Source organism: Heloderma suspectum, chromosome 2, assembly GCF_057233095.1.
Source record: "Heloderma suspectum isolate Gila_16-S chromosome 2, 16-S_ref, whole genome shotgun sequence".
Taxonomy (NCBI): Eukaryota; Metazoa; Chordata; class Lepidosauria; order Squamata; family Helodermatidae; genus Heloderma; species Heloderma suspectum.
This window is the reverse complement of record NC_139459.1, coordinates 170,685,547-170,705,218: the sequence shown is the minus strand read 5'-3', so window position 1 is coordinate 170,705,218 and position 19,672 is coordinate 170,685,547. Positions and strand designations below refer to the sequence as shown.

The following is a 19,672-nucleotide window of genomic DNA, read 5'->3' as shown; positions in this document are numbered from 1 at the left end:
TCCTGCTTTTTTTAACCTTAGTTTTTTTTAACAAGAAATGATAGTTTTACACATGACCTATGCATCTGCTAATTGTTGTTGTTACATGTTTTGTTTAATCTCCTATATCACAAGTTTGTTTTCCAGTTAATTCACTCCTCCTTTCTCTCCCTTCCAATACTTGTCTATATGTGGTTAGTTTTGCCATAATTAATACATTCCAAACTTCTCTACCTATTCTTTTCTGTAGGGATATTTCACAGATTTCCAGTCACAGCAGACACAATCAGATTGTCATTTAAAACAAGCAAAAGCAGGGTTGGATTTGTTTTATGGTGCATGTACACTTAGGGCCAAGCTAGACGTGACATTAATTGCATAAATGCAATTAACCTGCACATTTAAAAAAATGTAAAAACCCTCTGTAGAGGCCCTGAGGAGCAGTGTGACCAGAGTGTGACCCAGAGAGAAGGAGGAGGGAACCTATAGCCCTCCACAGTTGGACACCAACTACCACCAGCCCCAGGCAGCATGGCCAAAGGTCATAGATTATGGGAGTTGTAGTCCAACAATATATGGAGGGCCACAGCCCACAGCTTCCTCACCCCTGCTCGATTCCATTGGTCTTCAACCGGTGGGTCATGCCCCATGTCTGTGTGTCATACCCTCGCTTGAGATGTGCTGCATCAGCAACACCACCACCATTTCTTAATTTTGTTACACCTTTAAGGGTGCAATCCAAAAAAGTCCTACAACTCTCAGCATGATTTTTTATGTCTAAATATGCATAGAATTGTGCCCTAAGGGAAGGAGGAAACAAACAGAAGCAGCGGGGGGGGGGGGAGGAGAGAGGCAAACAACAAGGGAGGAGAAAGATTCATATATGTTTTCAAAACATTTTCAAGTGGGTCCCACTGTTACAGGTTGAGATTAACGGATATTGTACCTCAAAAAAGATATTGTAGAGCTGGAAAAGGTGCGGAAAAGAGCAACCAAAATTATCAAGGTGTTGAAGCAGTTCCCCTATGACGAGAGGTTACAGTGTTTAGGGCTCTTTACCTGAGGAAAAAAAGACAAGGGGAGACATGACAGAGGTGTATAAAAGTATGCATGGTATGGAGAAACTGGAAGGTACTAGAACCCGGGGTCTTTCATAATACCAGAACCCAATGGGATTATCCCATGAAGCTGAATGCTGGGAGGGTCAGAAAAAGGTAACGGGGAGTACTTCTTCACACAGCCCATAGTTGGAACTCACTTCCACAAGATGTGGTGATGGCCACCAATTTGGATGGCTTTAAAAGGGTGTTAGACACATTCCTGGAGGAGAGCGCAAGCAACAGCTACTAGTCATCATGTGAGGGCTATATACAACCTCCAATATCAGGAGGAATATGCCTCTGTATACCAGTTGCTGGGGAACACGAGTAGGAAGCTGCTGTTGCACTCAAGTCTTGCCCAATGGGCTTCCAGTTGGCCAGGGTGCAAACAACTCCATAAGCCTTTGGAGTGATCCAGCATGGCTCTTATATTCCTATGCTATGTAAAGGTGGGTCCGGTCACTGCAAAGGCTGGAGACCACTGGTCTATGCAGAACCTTTTCAAAGAACTGACAATAGTATTGTAGACTTGCTTACAGTATACAAACTGACTGATGGAGTGACCTACTTGTTTTATCTGTCCTGCAGTGGTTTGTAGTCAAACTAGTTTTATAGGTCTCTATACTATCTCAAGCAATTCTTGGGGAAAGCTTAAATTAGCTCCCAGAAACAGAAACAGTTGTGCTGCAATAAATGTATATACTTTTTGCAGCAGCTCTCAAAGGCTAAATTAGACAGGATGGTGGCACATCTGTGTTAGAACTGGATCACTGCTAAGTTCTTGAACCAGGTGTGTGTGTGTGTGTGTGCGCGCGCGCACACACACACACACAGGGCAGGGGGGTGAATTAAAGCCTATCTGGGTGCTCAGTAGTTCCATGCTCCCAACCACCACCAAATTGCCTCCCTTCAGCCATTTCTCTCTTGATGGGGCCCTGAGACCAGAAGTAACCCCCACCAGGAGAAGAACAGCAGGAGGAAGCAGTTCCAGAATGTGGGAGCACAGGTTGGTAAAATGCTCAGCATCCATCTCCTGCCCTCTATTTGCAATTTAAATCTCTCTCACACGCACCCCAACTCCACTGCACTTTACAGGAATTTGGCACGCCCTGCTTTGAATGCATGGATTGTGCCACTGTCATGTGTAGTTGGAGCCTCATGGACACCTGCTGAAGAATTCTACAAAAAATATTTTTAGTACATGAAATGCGGGGCCCTTATCCACATAAAAGGGGAAGAGAGAACCAACGCAAGGCTATCTCCACGTCAACAGTGCCTCATGTCTACAGGGTATTTTTTAAAAGGATTTCTTTATAATTGGCAAAGCCAAAATATTTTACACTCCATTGATTTATAGGGGAATCAATGAAGTGTCTGCAATGGAATTAGGACAGAAATTAAATTGGCTTTTCCCCCACAGCAAGGTTTGTCTCCCCACCTGTCTCTTCCCATTATATGTGCACGGTAACCAAGCATTTGTGTTGGATCAAGACTGGTAAGCAGTAGTAATCAGGTAATTAGTACCATTAACAGGAAAGTCATTCACATTTCATTTCAGAAATTATCATCTGTAAACAGCCTGAAAGAGGAGATATGGGTGAGACTGTGGCAGAGCTGATGGGAACATAAACTGAGGGTGCTTCTAGATGAAGGGCTCCTAGCACTAGCAGTCAGAAGGCATCATATAGCATTTCCATCTTTTTTTCCTTAACGGATTTCCTGTGGTAGGAAAAGAAGATGGAAGAAGCAGTAGAGGAAGGGCTACAAGCGGAAGACGGCGACGTCTGGATCTCCAGTCAAATTCCATGAATGAGGCAGAGTGAGGAGGAGATAAAAGCCTCATTTGGAAACACTTTGAGTGCCAATCTCAGAGCTGGGAAAAGCCTGTAGCAAAGATAATGTTAGATCACACACTCAGATAAAGAGCGTTAGGTAGAAAGAAAGTTTGGATGTAGGATAGCAGCAGGCTGCTGTCTGGGCCTGGGAAGTGCTGGCTGAGCCATGGCTGGAGATGCACCATGGGAAAACAAGGGCATCTCTACCTTTTCTCCTCAACTTTGCATCTCAGCTTCTTAACCTCTTTTGTTATCTGACCTGCCCTCCTCCCGCTTTGAGTCATTAATCGGGCTCCACCTTCTGATTAGGTATCTGGAAATCGGCTTGGCAGGCGGCTAAACCCATCTTTCCTAGCCCCTTTGGCTGTAACTGCTCTACAGTCCTTGAGGATAAGCTTGGCTTAGCTGAGGCTTTCCAGCCTTAAGGGTGATTAAGGAAGGCAGGAATGTTGCGGGTGAGGGTGGGGGGAGAACAGCTCACTTGTAGCCCTGCCAGAAAAGCCCCCAGGACCCCTAAGGTATAAAAAGGACCACTACGACCACTCTGTGACTCATTGCCTGCTCACCATGGTACCCCAGGCTGCCCGGGGGCTTTTGTCTCCATGCCACCTGGGGCCCAAAGGGATGTGAAGTGAAGACAGATTCTCTGTCTCTTCCTGCCTCCCAAGTCCGGTTTCATTTTGCTGCCTCACAGTCTGTCTCTCTCTCTACCCTGCCCTCCCTAGCAGGCCCTCTCTATCCATTCCCCCTTTCTCTCTGCTGCATCCATCCAAGCTCATACACATCCCCCCTGTCCTTTCAACCCTCCAGCCTCACCACGGTCTTCTCCCTGTCATCCCCACTGCAATCCTGACCATGCACAAAGCTCGGCCTGACTCCCAGGATGACCTCCCTGAAGACTTCTTCATCCCAATGCCCCTGGACGTTGCCAACATCACAACCCTAAGCCCCTTCCTGGTACCTCAGACTCACCTGAGTAGCCCGGGCCTCTTTATGGGCATGGCTGCTTTCATGTTCCTGCTGGTTGTACTCGGGGTGCCCATCAACGTCCTCACCATCTTCTGCACCTTCAAGTACAAGAAGCTCCACTCCCACCTCAACTACATCTTGGTCAACCTTGCCGTGTCAAACTTGGTGGTGGTCTGTATTGGATCTACCACTGCCTTCTACAGCTTCTCCCAGATGTACTTCGCCCTGGGCCCCACTGCGTGCAAGATAGAGGGCTTTTCTGCCACGTTGGGGGGTAAGCAAGAAAAAAAAAAAAACATTCACTAGTGCTGGGAGGGTGAGTGGGTGTGTGGCAATGGAGGCTGGTGGCTCCAATGTCAATGGGGTGGTGAATCCACTCTGGGTTTTAGTCAGAACTTAAAGTCTGAAGGAGCTATCCAAGGTGCAAAGCATGGCAGAGGTCTGTGCTTATCTGTGAAGCACCTTGAATAGTCCCTTTAGCGTTCTGACTGAAACTTGGGAGTGGATTCACTAACTAGGGATGTACAGATGGTGTCAAATCCACTCCGTCTGTGTTTCATGGATTGTCAGGCACCTTTTGTTCTGTTGTCTGCTCATAGACAGATGCGAATTTTTTCTGTCATTTGGAAAAATATGCAAATAATTAGGTAAGAGGTTTCACAGCAATTTACATAATTTACCTTAGTACTTAACATTTAGCATATTGTCCCCCATTCCATTCAACTTTTCCTCAGCAGAAATTTGTGTATTTTCCTATGAATAAATATACGTAAATTTCAGGAAAGTAAAAAAAAAATCCGAAAGTCCATGGACTCCATGCGGCCGGGGGGGGAGGGGTCGCTCTGCAGCAGATTCCTCAGGTTGGATTCTTAGAAATCCCTATGCCTCACTGACATTGGAGCCACCAGCCTCCACTGTGTGAGAGTAGGAAGAAAGATGCAGAGCTGGGAGAGCAGAAGGATGGTGGTCTGAGATATGGGGACATGACATGAGAGGGTTCCACCCTGACAGGCAGCCCAGAAATAATTTGAGATGGGTAGACAGACATGATTATGTGGGGATATCTGAGGATTGCAGGGTGTCATTAAAGGGATTGGTAGGCAGACAGCATGATTATGGGAAGTCTGCTTTGTGAATAAGAAAAAAGCAGAGATTGGGGTTTGGAGAAAGCATGGCAGACATATGGAGTTACCTTCCGCAGCTGCAATCCCCTACAGATCAGCTTTCTGTGGCTGAAAAAAGTTGGCCAGACATTTCTATCTTCTCCCTCCTATTCCCACCCAGGTATGGTGAGCCTATGGTCCCTGGCAGTTGTGGCCTTTGAACGATTCCTGGTCATTTGCAGACCCCTGGGAAACTTCGCCTTCAGGGGCACCCATGCCATCATCGGTTGCATCATCACATGGGTCTTTGGCTTGGTGGCGTCAGTACCACCCCTGTTTGGCTGGAGCAGGTATGAGCTAGAGAGTAAGGCTGTGCTGGGAAGGGGCATGCTGAGATCAGATAATGGAAGAGGGGATAGCTGGGATTCAGGGATGGACATAGAACACACTGCAATTAATAGCTGATGTGGATTGGGCCATGTGAGTTCTGTGAATTCCCCCCTCCCACACACACACACGCACACACACACCATTTCTACTTCAGGCACCTCAACCCACCTTTGCCACACCTGATGTGTGTAGCATAAGATGAATGTTGCCCTCTGCCTTTAGTGTTGCAGCGGAAACGTCCTGCTGGATACTGCTTCACTTCCGTAGGTATATCCCTGAGGGGCTGCAGTGCTCGTGTGGCCCGGACTGGTATACAACAAACAACAAATGGAACAACGAATCGTACGTGATGTTCCTCTTCCTCTTTTGCTTTGGAGTGCCACTCTCTGTTATTGTCTTCTCATATGGCCAGCTTCTCCTCACCCTGCGGGCCGTGAGTACCACCTCTGTCTTCCCTTCGGCTCCCCTCCACTGGTTATGAGGCACAACACTATGACAAGGTGGCAGACAGCACAGCCATCAGGGTGGAAATGTGCAGGTGTGTCACTGGGCAAACAGCGGAGGTGAGTCTAAAGGGGGATTGGATAGGAACCTGTGAAGTTGCCTTGTGCTCCAGAGGTCCCTCTAATGCCATGCTGTTTGTTCCAATCAGCTCTGCTCCAAATATTATTTTAATAGGAGAAGCCCAGGATTTAAGATAGGCCTTTCTGTTTGAAAAGCCGGTGTTCTACCCCTGGACTGTGGCCCCCTCCTCCACAGGGGAGGCTGCAGTAAATTCGCAGCACCTGCCTGAGATAATGAGACTAGAAGCCATGTCTCCGGAGGCAACTCTTGACCACCGTGCTACACTGTGTCAGGTCAATGCAAAATTCTTCAGGTGCTGCATGCCTAAGAGACAGACTAGACATGACGTTAAACACATGAATACATTCCATGTGTCTGGATTTTCCTCCTTGAAAGAACAGCTGTGGGGTGGGGTGGGGCTCTCGATAAGGATTGGGGCTGTGCTATGCAGGGAAGGGGTGTGAACCCTTCCCCATTTCCACAGTCCCAATGAAAATCCTCCCTGCACCTCCCATTGACACCAATAGAGGTTTCCCTCCTGGGACTTGTAGCAGCTTTAGCACGGGGGAGAGGAGATTTTCATCAGGACCCTGGGGAGGGAACAATATATTCCCTCGCTTCATGCGCCACATTCCCAATTCTGATTAGCCCCCAAACATGCATGCGTGCACGCACAGTTGTTATTGGGTGGGGAATGGACACATAAACGCATTCACACATTTAACATCATGCCTAGTTTTGCCCGAAGGCAGTGCTATTCTGAAATGTGCAAGAACAGGGTGGGCGAAACGCCAAATCGTTCTGCTCTGTACAACTGGCAGGAGAATGCAAATCAAGCGATATTTTGCAAGCATGGGCATCGGCAGACATGGCCACAACCGCAGCTCTGACTGTGGGTTGAGAGTACATGCGCACACTTCCATGCGCAGCCCCCATCTGAGTGCACGGCGGTTTGTACAGGTCTGTGCCAGCCGTTGGGCCGCTGTGCTGCCATCAGCCCTGCACTGAGCTGCTTCCCTCTCTGCTGGCCACTGCAGAAAGTGCAATGAAGAAAATCCTCCAGATCTTCCTTCAGAGAGGGAGGGAAGAGGGGGAACTAATGTTCCTTGTGAGGACAGTCAAATGGCAGATGTCTCATTCATTTAAATGGGGCATGTAAAGGGTTACGTCCCCGTGGATCACGTTCTGTGTCTACTATGAGCTAGGACAAGAAAATAATGGATTCAAACTACAGGGAAGCAGATTTTTAGGCTGAACCCCTAAGAGCACCAGCAATAGCAGTTGTGTGATCTCTAGTCTTGGAGGTTTTCAAGAAAAGGTTGGATGCTGTTGGTAGGAACAACTTGGTTTGTTCCAAGTAAACCGTAAGGTCTCTCCCAACTGTGTGATTCCTAGCTAGGATGTTGCATTCAGAAATCTACTCCCCAGGTACTAGACTCCATCATAAGAGGCAGACGTCATGGCGAAGGAGCTGCGAGCAGAGTAAGCTTTTTACTGCAGCAGAATATTTCACAGCAGAAACTGAGTCCCTGTCTCTCATTTATGTCGCTCAGCAACAGCAACCAATAGCTGGCCTAGCTAATATACATCAGTCCCTGTGCCGCTGTTCTTTTTTTCTCTCTCTACCAAGGTTTATTCCGGTCACACCAATATACTAGCCCTGTACTGTGTGTTCTCTGCCACCTGGGCTTCGGTGACTCTCACTTATGGCTCATCTCCCCACCCCATCAGGTTGCCAAGCAGCAGGAACAGTCAGCCACAACGCAGAAGGCTGAGAGAGAGGTGACCAAGATGGTAGTGGTGATGGTGATGGGTTTCCTGGTGTGCTGGCTCCCATACGCCTCCTTTGCATTGTGGGTCGTGACACACCGTGGGGAGCCCTTTGACATTCGCCTGGCCTCCATCCCCGCTGTCTTCTCCAAAGCCTCCAGTGTTTACAACCCCATCATCTACATCTTCATGAACAAGCAGGTCAGCACATGCAGGAAGCCACTAAAGCCAACCTGGGCTGGGCAAGAAGAGAGTGTGAAGGATTCACCCCATACCACATCTATGCCCCATTGGCTCTGGCATTCCCTCCCCACTGTCCTGAATGTGTTATTCTCCCTGCCCCTTATAACCAGGATTTCACACAATGGGTACAGAGCCCCACATTTGGTTTATGTGTCAGCATTTCTCCTTGACCTTATTGAGGCCTCTGGTATTATGCCCCACAGGATAAGAATTCAGTGCCGCTCTTTCAGTTTAGCTACATTCTTGGAACCCTTTACTGGGCATTCATGGCTGAACATTTCTTTGGAGGGGCTCCAACTCTCGAGATAGCTGGGTGATTTTCACACTGAATTTGGAAAGACTCTACAGTTCCCTGTTAGGGGTTCCTAGAAAGTCAGTAACAGCAGACAATAAGAAAGTCTGGAATAGTCAGTCAATATATTTATCTGAAAGACAGCTTACCCAGCACTGTCTGTCTTCCCTCCAATGTGCAAGAAGAATGTTATGCTTTTTCTGGGTTGCACTCTCAGTTCACACAGGATAACGGTGAGGAATGGCAGATGCACCGTTATCCTCTGCACTGTGCAGATTCCATGGCAGATGAGCTGATGTGGAAAGCGTGCCCTGAAGTGTGAAAACCAGAGCTAGATCCCTGGAGTTCCCCACTGGAGATGTCACTGCCCCTCTCTAGTTTAAGCTAGGGCTCTGAAGAATGCTGTGTCCCTCCCTAGAGTTTCCTTGGTGTGTGGCATCCCCGCTGACTAAAGCTCTCTCCCTTGCAGTTCCGCTCCTGCATGCTGAAGCTTGTCTTCTGTGGCAAGAGCCCTTTTGGCGAGGAAGACGACGTTTCGGGTTCCTCACAAGCCACCCAGGTCTCCTCGGTGTCCTCCAGCCAGGTGTCCCCAGCGTAACCCTGAGCAATGTCCACACCGCCCACTCTGCCTCCGGGGGAACTCTACTTCTGGGTACAGCAACGCCCCTTGCCCTGCACAGCAGGATGCTCCCGGTGTGTGTGTAACTCCTGCAAGTGGTCCATTCCAGCTCCATTGATCCCAGCAGGCATCTGGCTGCTGCACAGGCCACTCATATTACATATCCCAGCAGGCATTGCTCCACAAGTCTCTACACTTAACACTGCATTATACACAGTTGCATTCATGGACTGCATTGTCCTGTCCATTGAGGTGAGTGAAAGAATCACACACAACCATAGGTGGCAATCAGGAGAGTCACATACCACGTGCTCCAGTGCAGCCCAGTCCTGCAGCCCAGGGAAGTGGAGTCCGGCTGGCCCAGCCTTCCTTCTTTCTGGCAGTACAGGCATTTCTGTAAAAGGAAGAGCAGCTGCTGGTCTCTCTGAGCTCTGGCTTACGTGCATTGGGCATCCAAGTGTGCTATGACCTGCTAGCTTGACAAACTAGAATTCTAATATATTCATCTACTTCCACCTCCATCAGAGAACGGCCCCTCCTCCTCAGCATCCAGGACTGGTGCGTCAGCACCACAGGTGCCTGCTTCGTAGGCCATGACTTGGAGGAGGGAGGCCTTTTATCCTGTTAGGCAGTGAAGCTGCAATCCCAGTCCTCTCGTTCACTTCCTCCACATTTCATTCCTTCCAACAGGGGGCAGCAAGAACACACACCGCTGCCCCGAGAGAGCAGATACAGGTCTGATACCCTTCTGGGTGCATTCAGTGCATCAGGAATCCACAGGCGCATACATTCCGATGAGCATCCCTACATCTCTGACTACAGGCACTTTTAAATGACAGGTGCAAGGCATGGATCACTAGAATGGCTTGAATGGCTTCCTCTGGAACAGACAGACATAAGATGCAGGGCTATAGAAACCATAGGTCTGACTCCGCATTCCCTGTATTCCTTGCATGGACACACACTTCAGCAGGGACTTCAGGATCATCTTGTCAGAAGGCACCCAGTAGGTCATCTAGTCCACCCCGTGAGAGATGCCTCTCCAACCATCCTTGACTTTAAAAAAATCTCCATTAAAAGGATTCCAGAACCTTGCTCAGCATCTTATTCCACTACTCGTGGGCCTTTTCATAGGGCTATCACAGGAATAACAGAAGCTCTCTGGTATATATGTTCTTGTCCTTATAGTTCAGAAAAGCAACTGGCTGCAACCTTAGGCCACAAAAGGGCCAGCCCAATGTAGCATTTACAGAGCATGTTAATGTGTTCAAAGCACTTCACATGCATTGTCTCAGTAACTACAGCCCTTTAAGGCAGGCCAGTATTACTGAAGGGGAGCTTAAGCTGAGAAAGACGGTTTTGCCAAAGCATACCAGGCGGGTTCATGGCTGAGGCAAGGTTTGAATGTTGGAATTCCTGGCTCACAGTGCATATTCTAACCAAAGACTAAAGGCAAAAGAATAAGACAAGGACTAAGCTCATAAATTACTCATTTAGAAAGCCTCATGAGTTCATGAGGGCTCCAATCTTTTGCGCTTTCGGATGGTCATGCTACAGGTTTCCCTATGCTCCTTACCTGTCTTCCTCACCTGCCAATGCTAGAGTAAAAAAGAAGAAAAATTAGATGTAGAGAAGGGGAGAGAGAGAGTACAACAGGGTTCAACAGGGAATAAGGTGGGGTGGTGTCTAAAGAGACAGAGGGGCAAGTCATGCCCCCCTCCCATAGCCTTTTAAAAGCAGTAGCTAAGGGGGCTACCACATACCTCCCGCCTTCCCCCATAATTTGAGTACTGATAATAAGATACTAACCCCATCTGCTGCACAGCCCTCTTTTGCACCCCTGTGTGGCAGACAGGCATTGCAGGACAGTGGTTGTATTTTGTAAATCTATAATAATTCCTCTGATTTACCCTATGTCTGTAATCCCCCTCTATCCCCATAATTATCACCATCATGTAAATGAAATGCCTCCTCCCACACTGTCCCCTGGTTACATGAATAAATGCAATGGAGATGCAGCTTTGGACTCCACTGTGTTGGCTGGTTATTTTGGACAGAACCTGTGATGGTGATGGGACCCTCTATGTCTCCCCTCCTCTGCGTGATGGGGGCTGGGCTGTGTGGAGAAACAATGACCTGTCCAGGAAGGGCCTTAAATTCAAAACACAAGGAGCCTGTACATGGACAAGTTGCTAACATAACTTCATCTAGGAGATGATGGGTGCCCGCTGCCCAGCCCCTCCAGTCTCATTGCTTGCCTTGTAGCTTCTTCCAAGTCATGTCCTGGTGTCTTGCCCCCTGAAGAGTGTAGGGCGCGCAGCCGAGTTCTGCTAGTAGTGAACTTTTTCTAACTGTAAATAGTTCAGAACTAGCGGAATTCCTGAAGAGAGCCCAAGAAGATTGGGGCAGGGAAGGCGCAACTAAAAGAAGAGACTCACCAAACCAATGCTCTCAGCAATCCATTCCCCATGCCAGGATCCCAAGTACGGGATGCTGAAGGACTTTTAAAGCATCCATCCTCCAACAGTCAACAATCACAAACCCAGACCCATTCAGATTCCACTCCAAGTCTAAAGATCCATCCGACGGATACCGATAAGCTGAAACACTAACCTTTGGGCAACCACAGGCTTCCCTTTACCTAGGCCAGCCCCCGGTGGGACATGGCCCCTGAAACTGTAAAGAACTTTCTTCACATGGAGCTTTTATCCTGCGATTGAGATTGCTCTTTCACGGAAGTTTGCAGGAAGTTTGCAGGCTCTTTACATTATGCCATGACCCTCCAGGACTTCTCCTGCACTAAATGCCCTTTGTTCCATTTTTACATAGATCGCAGATAATGGGCATCTCTACACCAGCCTAAAATCCTGCATTTAAAACGAGGCTTTCTGCTTCTGTTTAAAATGCAGGATCACAACGACTCCGTTTTCACCCCCTTCCTTCCCCCCTCCCCTTTCCCCCTCCTTCTCCCTGTATCTAAATCGTCCATTATCTTTAATTGATCTCACTCTTCTTGCCACTTTTCCTCTCTTCACAGAGGGAACTCAAGCAGAACATAATGGGGTAATTTGATAGCTCATTATTTGTGAGCCGTTTAAAATCAGAACAAAGGGCATTTAATGCAGGAGATGCTTTGGAGGTTAATAGCATCATGTAAAGAGCCCACAAACTTCTGTAAAGGAGCACCCCAATCGCAGGATAAAAGCTCCATGTGAAGAAAGCCAATGAGCTATCAAATTACCCCTAGTTCCCCCTCCTCATTGATACTTAGCTTTCAACTCCAGCTCTGCCCAGGTTTCCACAGCACACAGAGCTGCCTCCATTGCTTTCCTCAGCTGTGTTGTGTGTGGTTCAGAGCAGAAGACCCTTCTAGGCAATATTCAGCATATGGGAGAAAAGAAAATACAAGAATCAGCGCCCAGGGTGTACATCACACAACCCATTGTTCTTCCTTCTTGAGAGGCATTCAGTAATACAATCCAGCTTCCTTGCACTGCCCACAACACTTGAGTTTGATCAAGAACCAAAGAAGAGATTCCCCCATGGCAGCAACATAAAGAGATGAGACCCAAACATGAGAGTGCCCGAGCATCTTTGAAGACTTCAAGGAAGTACTTAAATCCCACTGTTAGATGCAGTGCAAGAAACTGAAAGAAACTGCGTGGGAAAGTAAGGCGAGCGTCTGAAACCTTTGGTTGGGAAGACAAAATAATCAAGATGTCTGGATGTGCAGTGGGGACTGTATGAATACTAAGAATCATACTGGGGAAAGGAGCTCTTTGAGTTGCAAAGAACCCCACACATCTGTTTATTTGCTGGAACCAACAAAGGCATGTATGAGGGAAGAGGGAGAGTCCTTCCCCCTGTATTTGAGGTCACATGTCATATGCAGGATATATAGGAGAATCTATATATCTCCAGTTATTATAAGGCATAAAAGGTAGCCACAATAAATGCTGTGAAAATGCATTGCTTCCCCCTCACACCATTTTTTTTGCAATGTAATTTTATTATTTTATTATTATTAATTTTATTATATAATTTTATTATATTCAAGAGCAGGCCTTTGAATTTTCCTGTGAATCTTCCCTTCCTGACCCCTTCCAACATGAAATGGCACCCCCTGAGAACACTCATGCATCCATTGTACAAGCAAGAAAAGTACCTTCAACGCATCTGAGATGGCTAACGAATGTTGCATATTAGCAAGTTGGGCCATGCTGCACTTTAGCGAGCAGCCAAAGTCCTCCCACCCCAGTGTGCACAGTTGCCCAAATGGCTGATACTTCTCCTGTGCGTTGCTCACAAACTTGCATCCTGCAAGGATCATTGGAAACCCCTTCCACCCAAAGGCATCTCACAAAGGCAAAGCTTGAATGGACCTGTACCTGTGTGGATCTGGTCCCTGCGGTGTGCCCCTGGCGCTGCCTTCTTTGCTGTGTGGCTCTTTCACCCTCAGCCTCCCAGAGCTCTGCCCCTTTTTCCGTGGCTGGGAGATTAAAGTTTCCCATTTCCCTTAATTGGACTCCCCTGCAGTGACCCCAAAATCTCCCTGATTAGATGGGGCCAAGGGAGTTGATGTCACCTCCTATCAGCTGAGCAGCTTGGAGTGCGTGGAGCTCAGTGCAGTTTAATGGTGTGTGTGGGGAAGGAATTAGGGCAGACATGAGCCTATGGGACAAAGAGAGGAGAGAAGGGCAGCCAGTGAGGTCATATGGTTACAGTGAGAGTTGGGAGAGACCATGACATTTGGATGCCTGAACATGCGAAATAATCAACATAGGGCACGATCTGTGGAGACGTTTTTCCCTGCGCAGTCTTAATTGAAATGAACTGAGCTGCTCTTGCGTAGTTCCCATTAATTTAACTGGGGCTTCCACAGGATAATTTCCCAGTGGATCCTGCCCAAAGGTTTATATCTATGTTTCTCATTCTGCTGCCTTTAATGCTGCTCCAAATTCACAGCCTGAAGTGGCTGCCACCCTTTGAGTCATGGTAGGGCCACCTTTCTGGTGGGGGTTACACCTGGTACACACAACAGTCTTACATTCAGGGGTCAAGCAGATGTTAATCTAGTTGTTTTCACAGACTCTTATGGAATACTAGCATTCTCCAACCTGGTGCCTTCCAGAGGTTTTGGATTGCAATGCCCATCAGCCTGAGCCAGCATGGCCAATGGTCAAGAATGCTGAGAGTTGTAGTCCAAAACATCTGGAGGGCACCAGGTTGGGGAAGGCCATACCGTGGAGGTTTTCCAGTTCCCATCAAAGTATACAATAGGCTGTACCAGCTGTAAAAGTGTGAAATAAGAGGCCTAAGACAAATGAATGAGTAGCCAGTTTGGTAGCCAGACACCTTAGGGAAAACCTTTGGCTTCATAATGGATCCTAATGGTTACATTATGGGGTCTGGTGGTTCTCAGGAGCCCAAATCCTAAACAAAACTATTCCTCAGAGCAACCTAATACATTCTATGAGTCTATGGTCAGGATTCTCAGATGATGATATAAAGCCAAATTCTCAGTGATGTGGTAAGCCCCTATCTGAGCTGAGCAACGTCAAACTGCAAGTAGTGGTTCACATGATGGAATGCTCTGTCATACAAAGAAATAAAATAAACAATCCCTCCACACAGAAAACTAGCATGCCAGGGGGAAAGCTAGGCTAGAACCCTGCTTTCTGGCATGCTAGCTTTTTATGTGCAAGGAATTTACTTTGTATGGAAGAGCATTCAAACATGTGAGCAGCCGTCAGCCAGTTGAACTGGTACAATCCAGATACTGCTTTATCCACAGTGAGAACTGCGCCTAATTGTGTTTCTGAGACTAATTCAATGTGCTGGTGCTTACCTTTAAAGCCCTAAACAGCTTGAGACCCAAATACCTACTCAAGTACCTTAAGGACCATCTCCCTATCCCAGTGGCTGGGAATGTGTGGCCCTCCAAATGTTGTTGGACCAGCTCCCATCAGCCTTAGCAACATAGCCAATGGTAAGGGATGATGGGAGTTTCATACCAACAACATGGGGGGGGATGGGGGACACATTCGCCATCCCTGCCTTATATCAGCCTGCCTGTGTCTTAAGATCTTCAGAGGAGGCTCTTCTCTGGATTCCTTTGCCAGCAGAGGCTCATTGTGTAGGAATGAGGCAGAGGGCCTTCTCTGTGAGGGCACCACATCTCTGGAATGCCTGCCCCATTAAAACTCAGCTGGTGCCAACACTGCTATCATTTTGGTGCCAGCATGACTGGCTAGGGCACGCTGAGAGTTGTAGAACTTTGTTTGCTTAAACATGCACTGGATTGCTTTGCCCAGGTATTTTAAAGTGTGATGTTGGCTTGAGCTTAGGCTCCCTCTGATCTGTTTTTCTTGTAATGTTGTTTTGTGTCTTTATTGCATTATATTTGTGCCATGTTTTGGTTCTTAAGTTTTTTTATTACTGCCCTGGTACCTTAGGATGAAGGGCAGGTTAAAAATACTTTAAGGAACGATCTTGTCCCCACTTACCTGGGAACTAGTTCTACTGCACTCCATGGGAATTACTTTTGAACAGGTAAGTATAGGACTGCACTGTCAATAAATAAAAAAGTAAGGGGTTGTAGTCTCCTTTAACCAAAGAAGTAGCCCTTTGGACCTGTCTCTGTGTTAACAAACACCAAGACAGAGATCTGTAGCGTGGATGGTTTCTAACATCCCTCCTTTTGCCCAAGGCTGCCGAAGCCTTGGTTTTCGGGAAAGCAAGTGTGGAATGTTGAATGAGATGAGAGGAAACACAACTGCCCCCTCACAACTAGAAGACCTAAATCAGAGTCAAGTACATTGGGGAAGGGAAAATTAATCACAATAAAAACAGGTCTATATTAAACAGTTGAGAAGCACATTATCTCATAATTATTACATTGGCAGCACAGATACTTATTTAGAGTTGTCTATTATAATGCTGTATGAATACATCTACCCATATGATTCTGAAATGGCTGTTACCTTGAATATCCTACACTGCCTTTCTTGTGAACCCTTGGAGAATTGCTGAGGGAAGCAGCAGGAATACCTCAGAGACCAGCAAGGCCTATCTGGGACTTGATTTTATAAGGATTGTTATCCCCCCTTGAGATTTCTCTAAAGCCAACCTCAACAAGAACAGCACCAAATGCTCAAACCCAGGTGGTCACTTGGACCAGTGGTATTGAAATTAATGGGTGCTGTGCAAGAGCACTACTATGTTCCTGTACAGCTTCTGTTCATTAGATGTGGGGACTTGCACAGGACTTCTAGATAGACAGACAGATGCATGCATGCACGCACGCATGCACACTCTCTCTCTCTCTCTCTCTCCTGCCTTCTTCTCCCTGTAGCTCTTGACTCCCACCTCCTTGTTCCCTGTGCTCACCTGTATGCTATGTTGCCAGGCCTTTAATCTCCTCTGATCTCCTGTTTAGCCCTAATTAACAATTAAGGTTCCATTAATATTTTGCCCTGCTTTCTATTTATACAGGTAGGGAGAAGAGACAGGGTCTTTGACCCCATGGTCCCACCTTGATTCTCCCTGGAGAAGGGGCTCACCTCCCGCCCCGCTTCTAGTGGGGAACCATCACATCCAAGCAGGGTCATCCATATGTGCACACCTGTCAGCAGCAATACAGGGAAAGGAAAGCCATAAACACATGCACACACTCTTGTGGAAAGGCAATTTCCTGGATATTTCTCATCCTTTGGCCCATCAACTTTTTAATGTCCAACTCATCCCTGCTCTCAGCAGAGCGTTTCCTCTTTCTGTCCCCCTGCTGGGTGCTCCACTTGGACCAGCTGGAGCAGGAAAGGAATTGACGCAGTTCAGATTAATATCTACCCAATCCAATGAGGACAGGTGGTTTCCTCCATCTCAGCAGTGGATAACTCCATCTATTTATTCCTCATCAATTCCCCCCATACCAAGTAACAGTTGAGGCATTTTAGATGGAAAATGGTCTCCTGTCACGTTTCTCCTGCACACACGTGCAGAGACAGAGAAAGAGATTAGGGCTTGGCTTGCCTTAGATAGGGAAGCAGATTCTATTAAAAACTTCCACTTCATTTTGGCACCTTCACAGACACCAGAACTTCTAATTCATTAATGTGAAAGTCAATAAGGACTCTGATCCACATTAATCAATAAGTCAATAAGGACTCTGGTTTTGTTTTAACTACCCTAAACAATGTGGTGTCATCAGCAGACTTGGCCACCTCATAGCTCACTCCTGTTTCCAGATCATTTATAAACAAGTTGAAAAACACTGGTCCCGATACAGATCCTTGTGGCATCCCTCCATTGTGAGAATTAACAATTTATTCTTTGTTGTTGTTCAGTTGTTCAGTCGTGTCCGACTCTTTGTGACCCCATGGACCATAGCACGCCAGGCCTTCCTGTCCTGAGCACTCTCCCGGAGTGTGCTCAGGTTCATATTCATTGCATCGGTGATGCTATCTAGCCATCTCATCCTCTGCCGTCCCCTTCTCCTTTTGCCTTCAGTCTTTCCCAGCATCAGGGTCTTTTCCAGAGAGTTTTCTCTTCGCATTAGGTGGCCAAAATATTTGAGCTTCAGCTTCAGTATCTGTCCTTCCAATGAGCACTCAGGGTTGATTTCCTTTAGGATTGACTGATTTGACCTCCTTGCAGTCCAGGGGACTCGTAAGAGTCTTCTCCAGCACCACAGTTCGAAAGCATCAATTCTTCGGCGCTCAGCCTTCCTTATAGTCCAGCTCTCACAGCCATACATTACTACTGGGAAAACCATAGCTTTGATTAGACGGACCTTTGTTGGCAAGGTGATGTCTCTGCTTCTTACTATGCTGTCTAGGTTTGCCATAGCTTTCCTCCCAAGGAGCAAGCGTCTTTTAATTTCATGGCTACAGTCACCGTCTGTGGTGATCTTGGAGCCCAAGAAAGTAAAATCTGTCACTGCTTCCATTTCTTCCCCTTCTATATGCCAGGAAGTGATAGGGCCAGATGCCATGATCTTAGTTTTTTGAATGTTGAGTTTCAAACCAGCTTTTGCACTCTCCTCTTTCACCCTCAACAAGAGGCTCTTTAGATCCTCTTCACTTTCTGCCATTAGGGTGGTATCGTCTGCATATCGGAGGTTGTTGATAATTCTCCTGGCAATCTTAATTCCGACCTGTGATTCATCCAACCCGGCATTTCTCATGATGTACTCTGCATATAAGTTAAATAAGCAGGGTGACAATATGCAGCCTTGTCGTACTCCTTACGACGTATTCTTAGTCTCTCCTTTTTGTTCTTTAGCGACTTACAGATAGGGATGTCGGAGAAATCCGCAACAGAACCAAATGACTTCGGATTTTCATGAATCTGATCCGTGGATTCTGCAGTGGACCAGCTTTTCCCCTGTCAGGTGGATTCCGTGGACTTGCAGACCAGTTTTTCAAACTTTCCTGAATTTTGCACAAATTTTGTCATAGAAAAATATGCAAAATAAAAAAAAACTGGCCCAAAATGTGCATTTCCCCAAAGGCTAAAGCATACAATTGCACATGGGGGGATTTGTGCATTTTCACACATCTGAAATTGCACAAATGCACATTTGCGCAAATTTAGGAACAAAAAAAATCCAGTTCCAGCGATGGGCGGACGACTGAACTAAAGGTGCCTGACAATCCACAAAACACAGAAGGAACAGATTTTATACAGTCCGTTCATGGACCTGCCCTCTTATTCCATGACTGCTGCTACATTTGCTCAGGAGTCTTTGGTGAGGGGCTTTGTCAAAAGCCTTTTGGAAGTCCAAGTAAACAGTGTCTATCAGATCACCCCTGTCCACATGTTTATTGGCACTTACTTTTGCAGGTCATGTTGAGTCTTTTTCCGCAAGATTAGCCATTCTATATGCTTACTAATTTTATCTTTAATAACGCTTTCCACCATTTTACCCAGAGCAGGCATTGAACTAACAAGCTTGTAATTTCTCCGATCTCCCCTGGATCCTTTTATAAAAATTGGCGTTACATTGGTTATTCTCCAGTCCTCTGGTGCAGAGGCCTGTCTTAGGGACATGTTACATATTTTGGTTAAAAGATCAGCATTTTCACATTTGAGTTCTTTAAACTCTAGGATGGATACCTTTTGGGCCCGGTGATTTATTAGCTTTCACTTTGTCAGTAAGGTCCAGAACTTCATTTCTTGTCATCACTGTTTGCCTCAGTTCCTCAGGCTCCCTTCCTGAAAACATCAGCTCAGGTATCTGGTATTTCCAAAATACTCCATTTTATTCCCCCTCCCTCCCTTGGTTTTCCTTTTGTCCCTCCATGATCAGCCAGCATGCCTACTGTGAGCATGCTCAGTTCTCCCAAGCTCTTTCTGTGTTTCCCCACTTTGTTCCTGCCCCTGAAAAATAGTTTTTGAAATTCTGCAAACCATTGGGTTCTTCCAAGCCTCCTGATACCTCCTTCTTGTGTGTGGATCATGCCATTTGTGGCTTTGTGACTAGTATATAGCAGGAGTGTTGATCCTCTTCCAGCCCAAGGGCCAAATTCCATTTCAAAGAAGCTTGGGATGAGGGTGGGGGGTTTGCATTTCAGTGGTGGGTGAGGCGGAAAGCAAACAGGTTGGGACCAAAGGCAAAACGGGCAGGGCCAAAATTTAAAAAATGCCAGCACATTTTAGCTTAAAGCTCTTCCTGCCAGTAACGCAGCCTCAGGCGAGGCATTTCAACCTGTTAGAACGGGGGGGGGGGGCGGCGGGCGGGCTGCTCAAAAGGCAGGAAACCACCAAACAATTGATGCTCAGGGGAAAGGGGTCAGGCTAGGGGAAAG

The 19,672-nt window shown here is 46.9% G+C and overlaps 1 protein-coding gene across 1 annotated transcript; it reads left to right on the top strand.

The window, feature by feature from the left end:
* The first annotated feature begins 3,769 nt into the window (after window positions 1-3,769).
* Window positions 3,770-8,843, top strand: LOC146353221 (blue-sensitive opsin-like). The gene is made up of 5 exons (XM_084835977.1): window positions 3,770-4,157; window positions 5,168-5,336; window positions 5,644-5,809; window positions 7,672-7,911; window positions 8,715-8,843. Exons 1-5 carry the CDS (start codon window positions 3,770-3,772, stop codon window positions 8,841-8,843), a joined length of 1,092 nt encoding a protein of 363 aa, XP_084692103.1.
* Window positions 8,844-19,672: the final 10,829 nt, after the last annotated feature.

What these genes read in the sequence shown, in the direction of transcription:
- LOC146353221 (XM_084835977.1), top strand. Translation starts at nt 3,770, where the DNA reads ATGCACAAAGCTCGGCCTGACTCCCAGGATGACCTCCCTGAAGACTTC. An exon ending in CTTTTCTGCCACGTTGGGGG is followed by an intron (nt 4,158 to 5,167) that starts GTAAGCAAGAAA and finishes ATTCCCACCCAG; the next exon opens with GTATGGTGAGCCTATGGTCC. An exon ending in CCCCTGTTTGGCTGGAGCAG is followed by an intron (nt 5,337 to 5,643) that starts GTATGAGCTAGA and finishes TCACTTCCGTAG; the next exon opens with GTATATCCCTGAGGGGCTGC.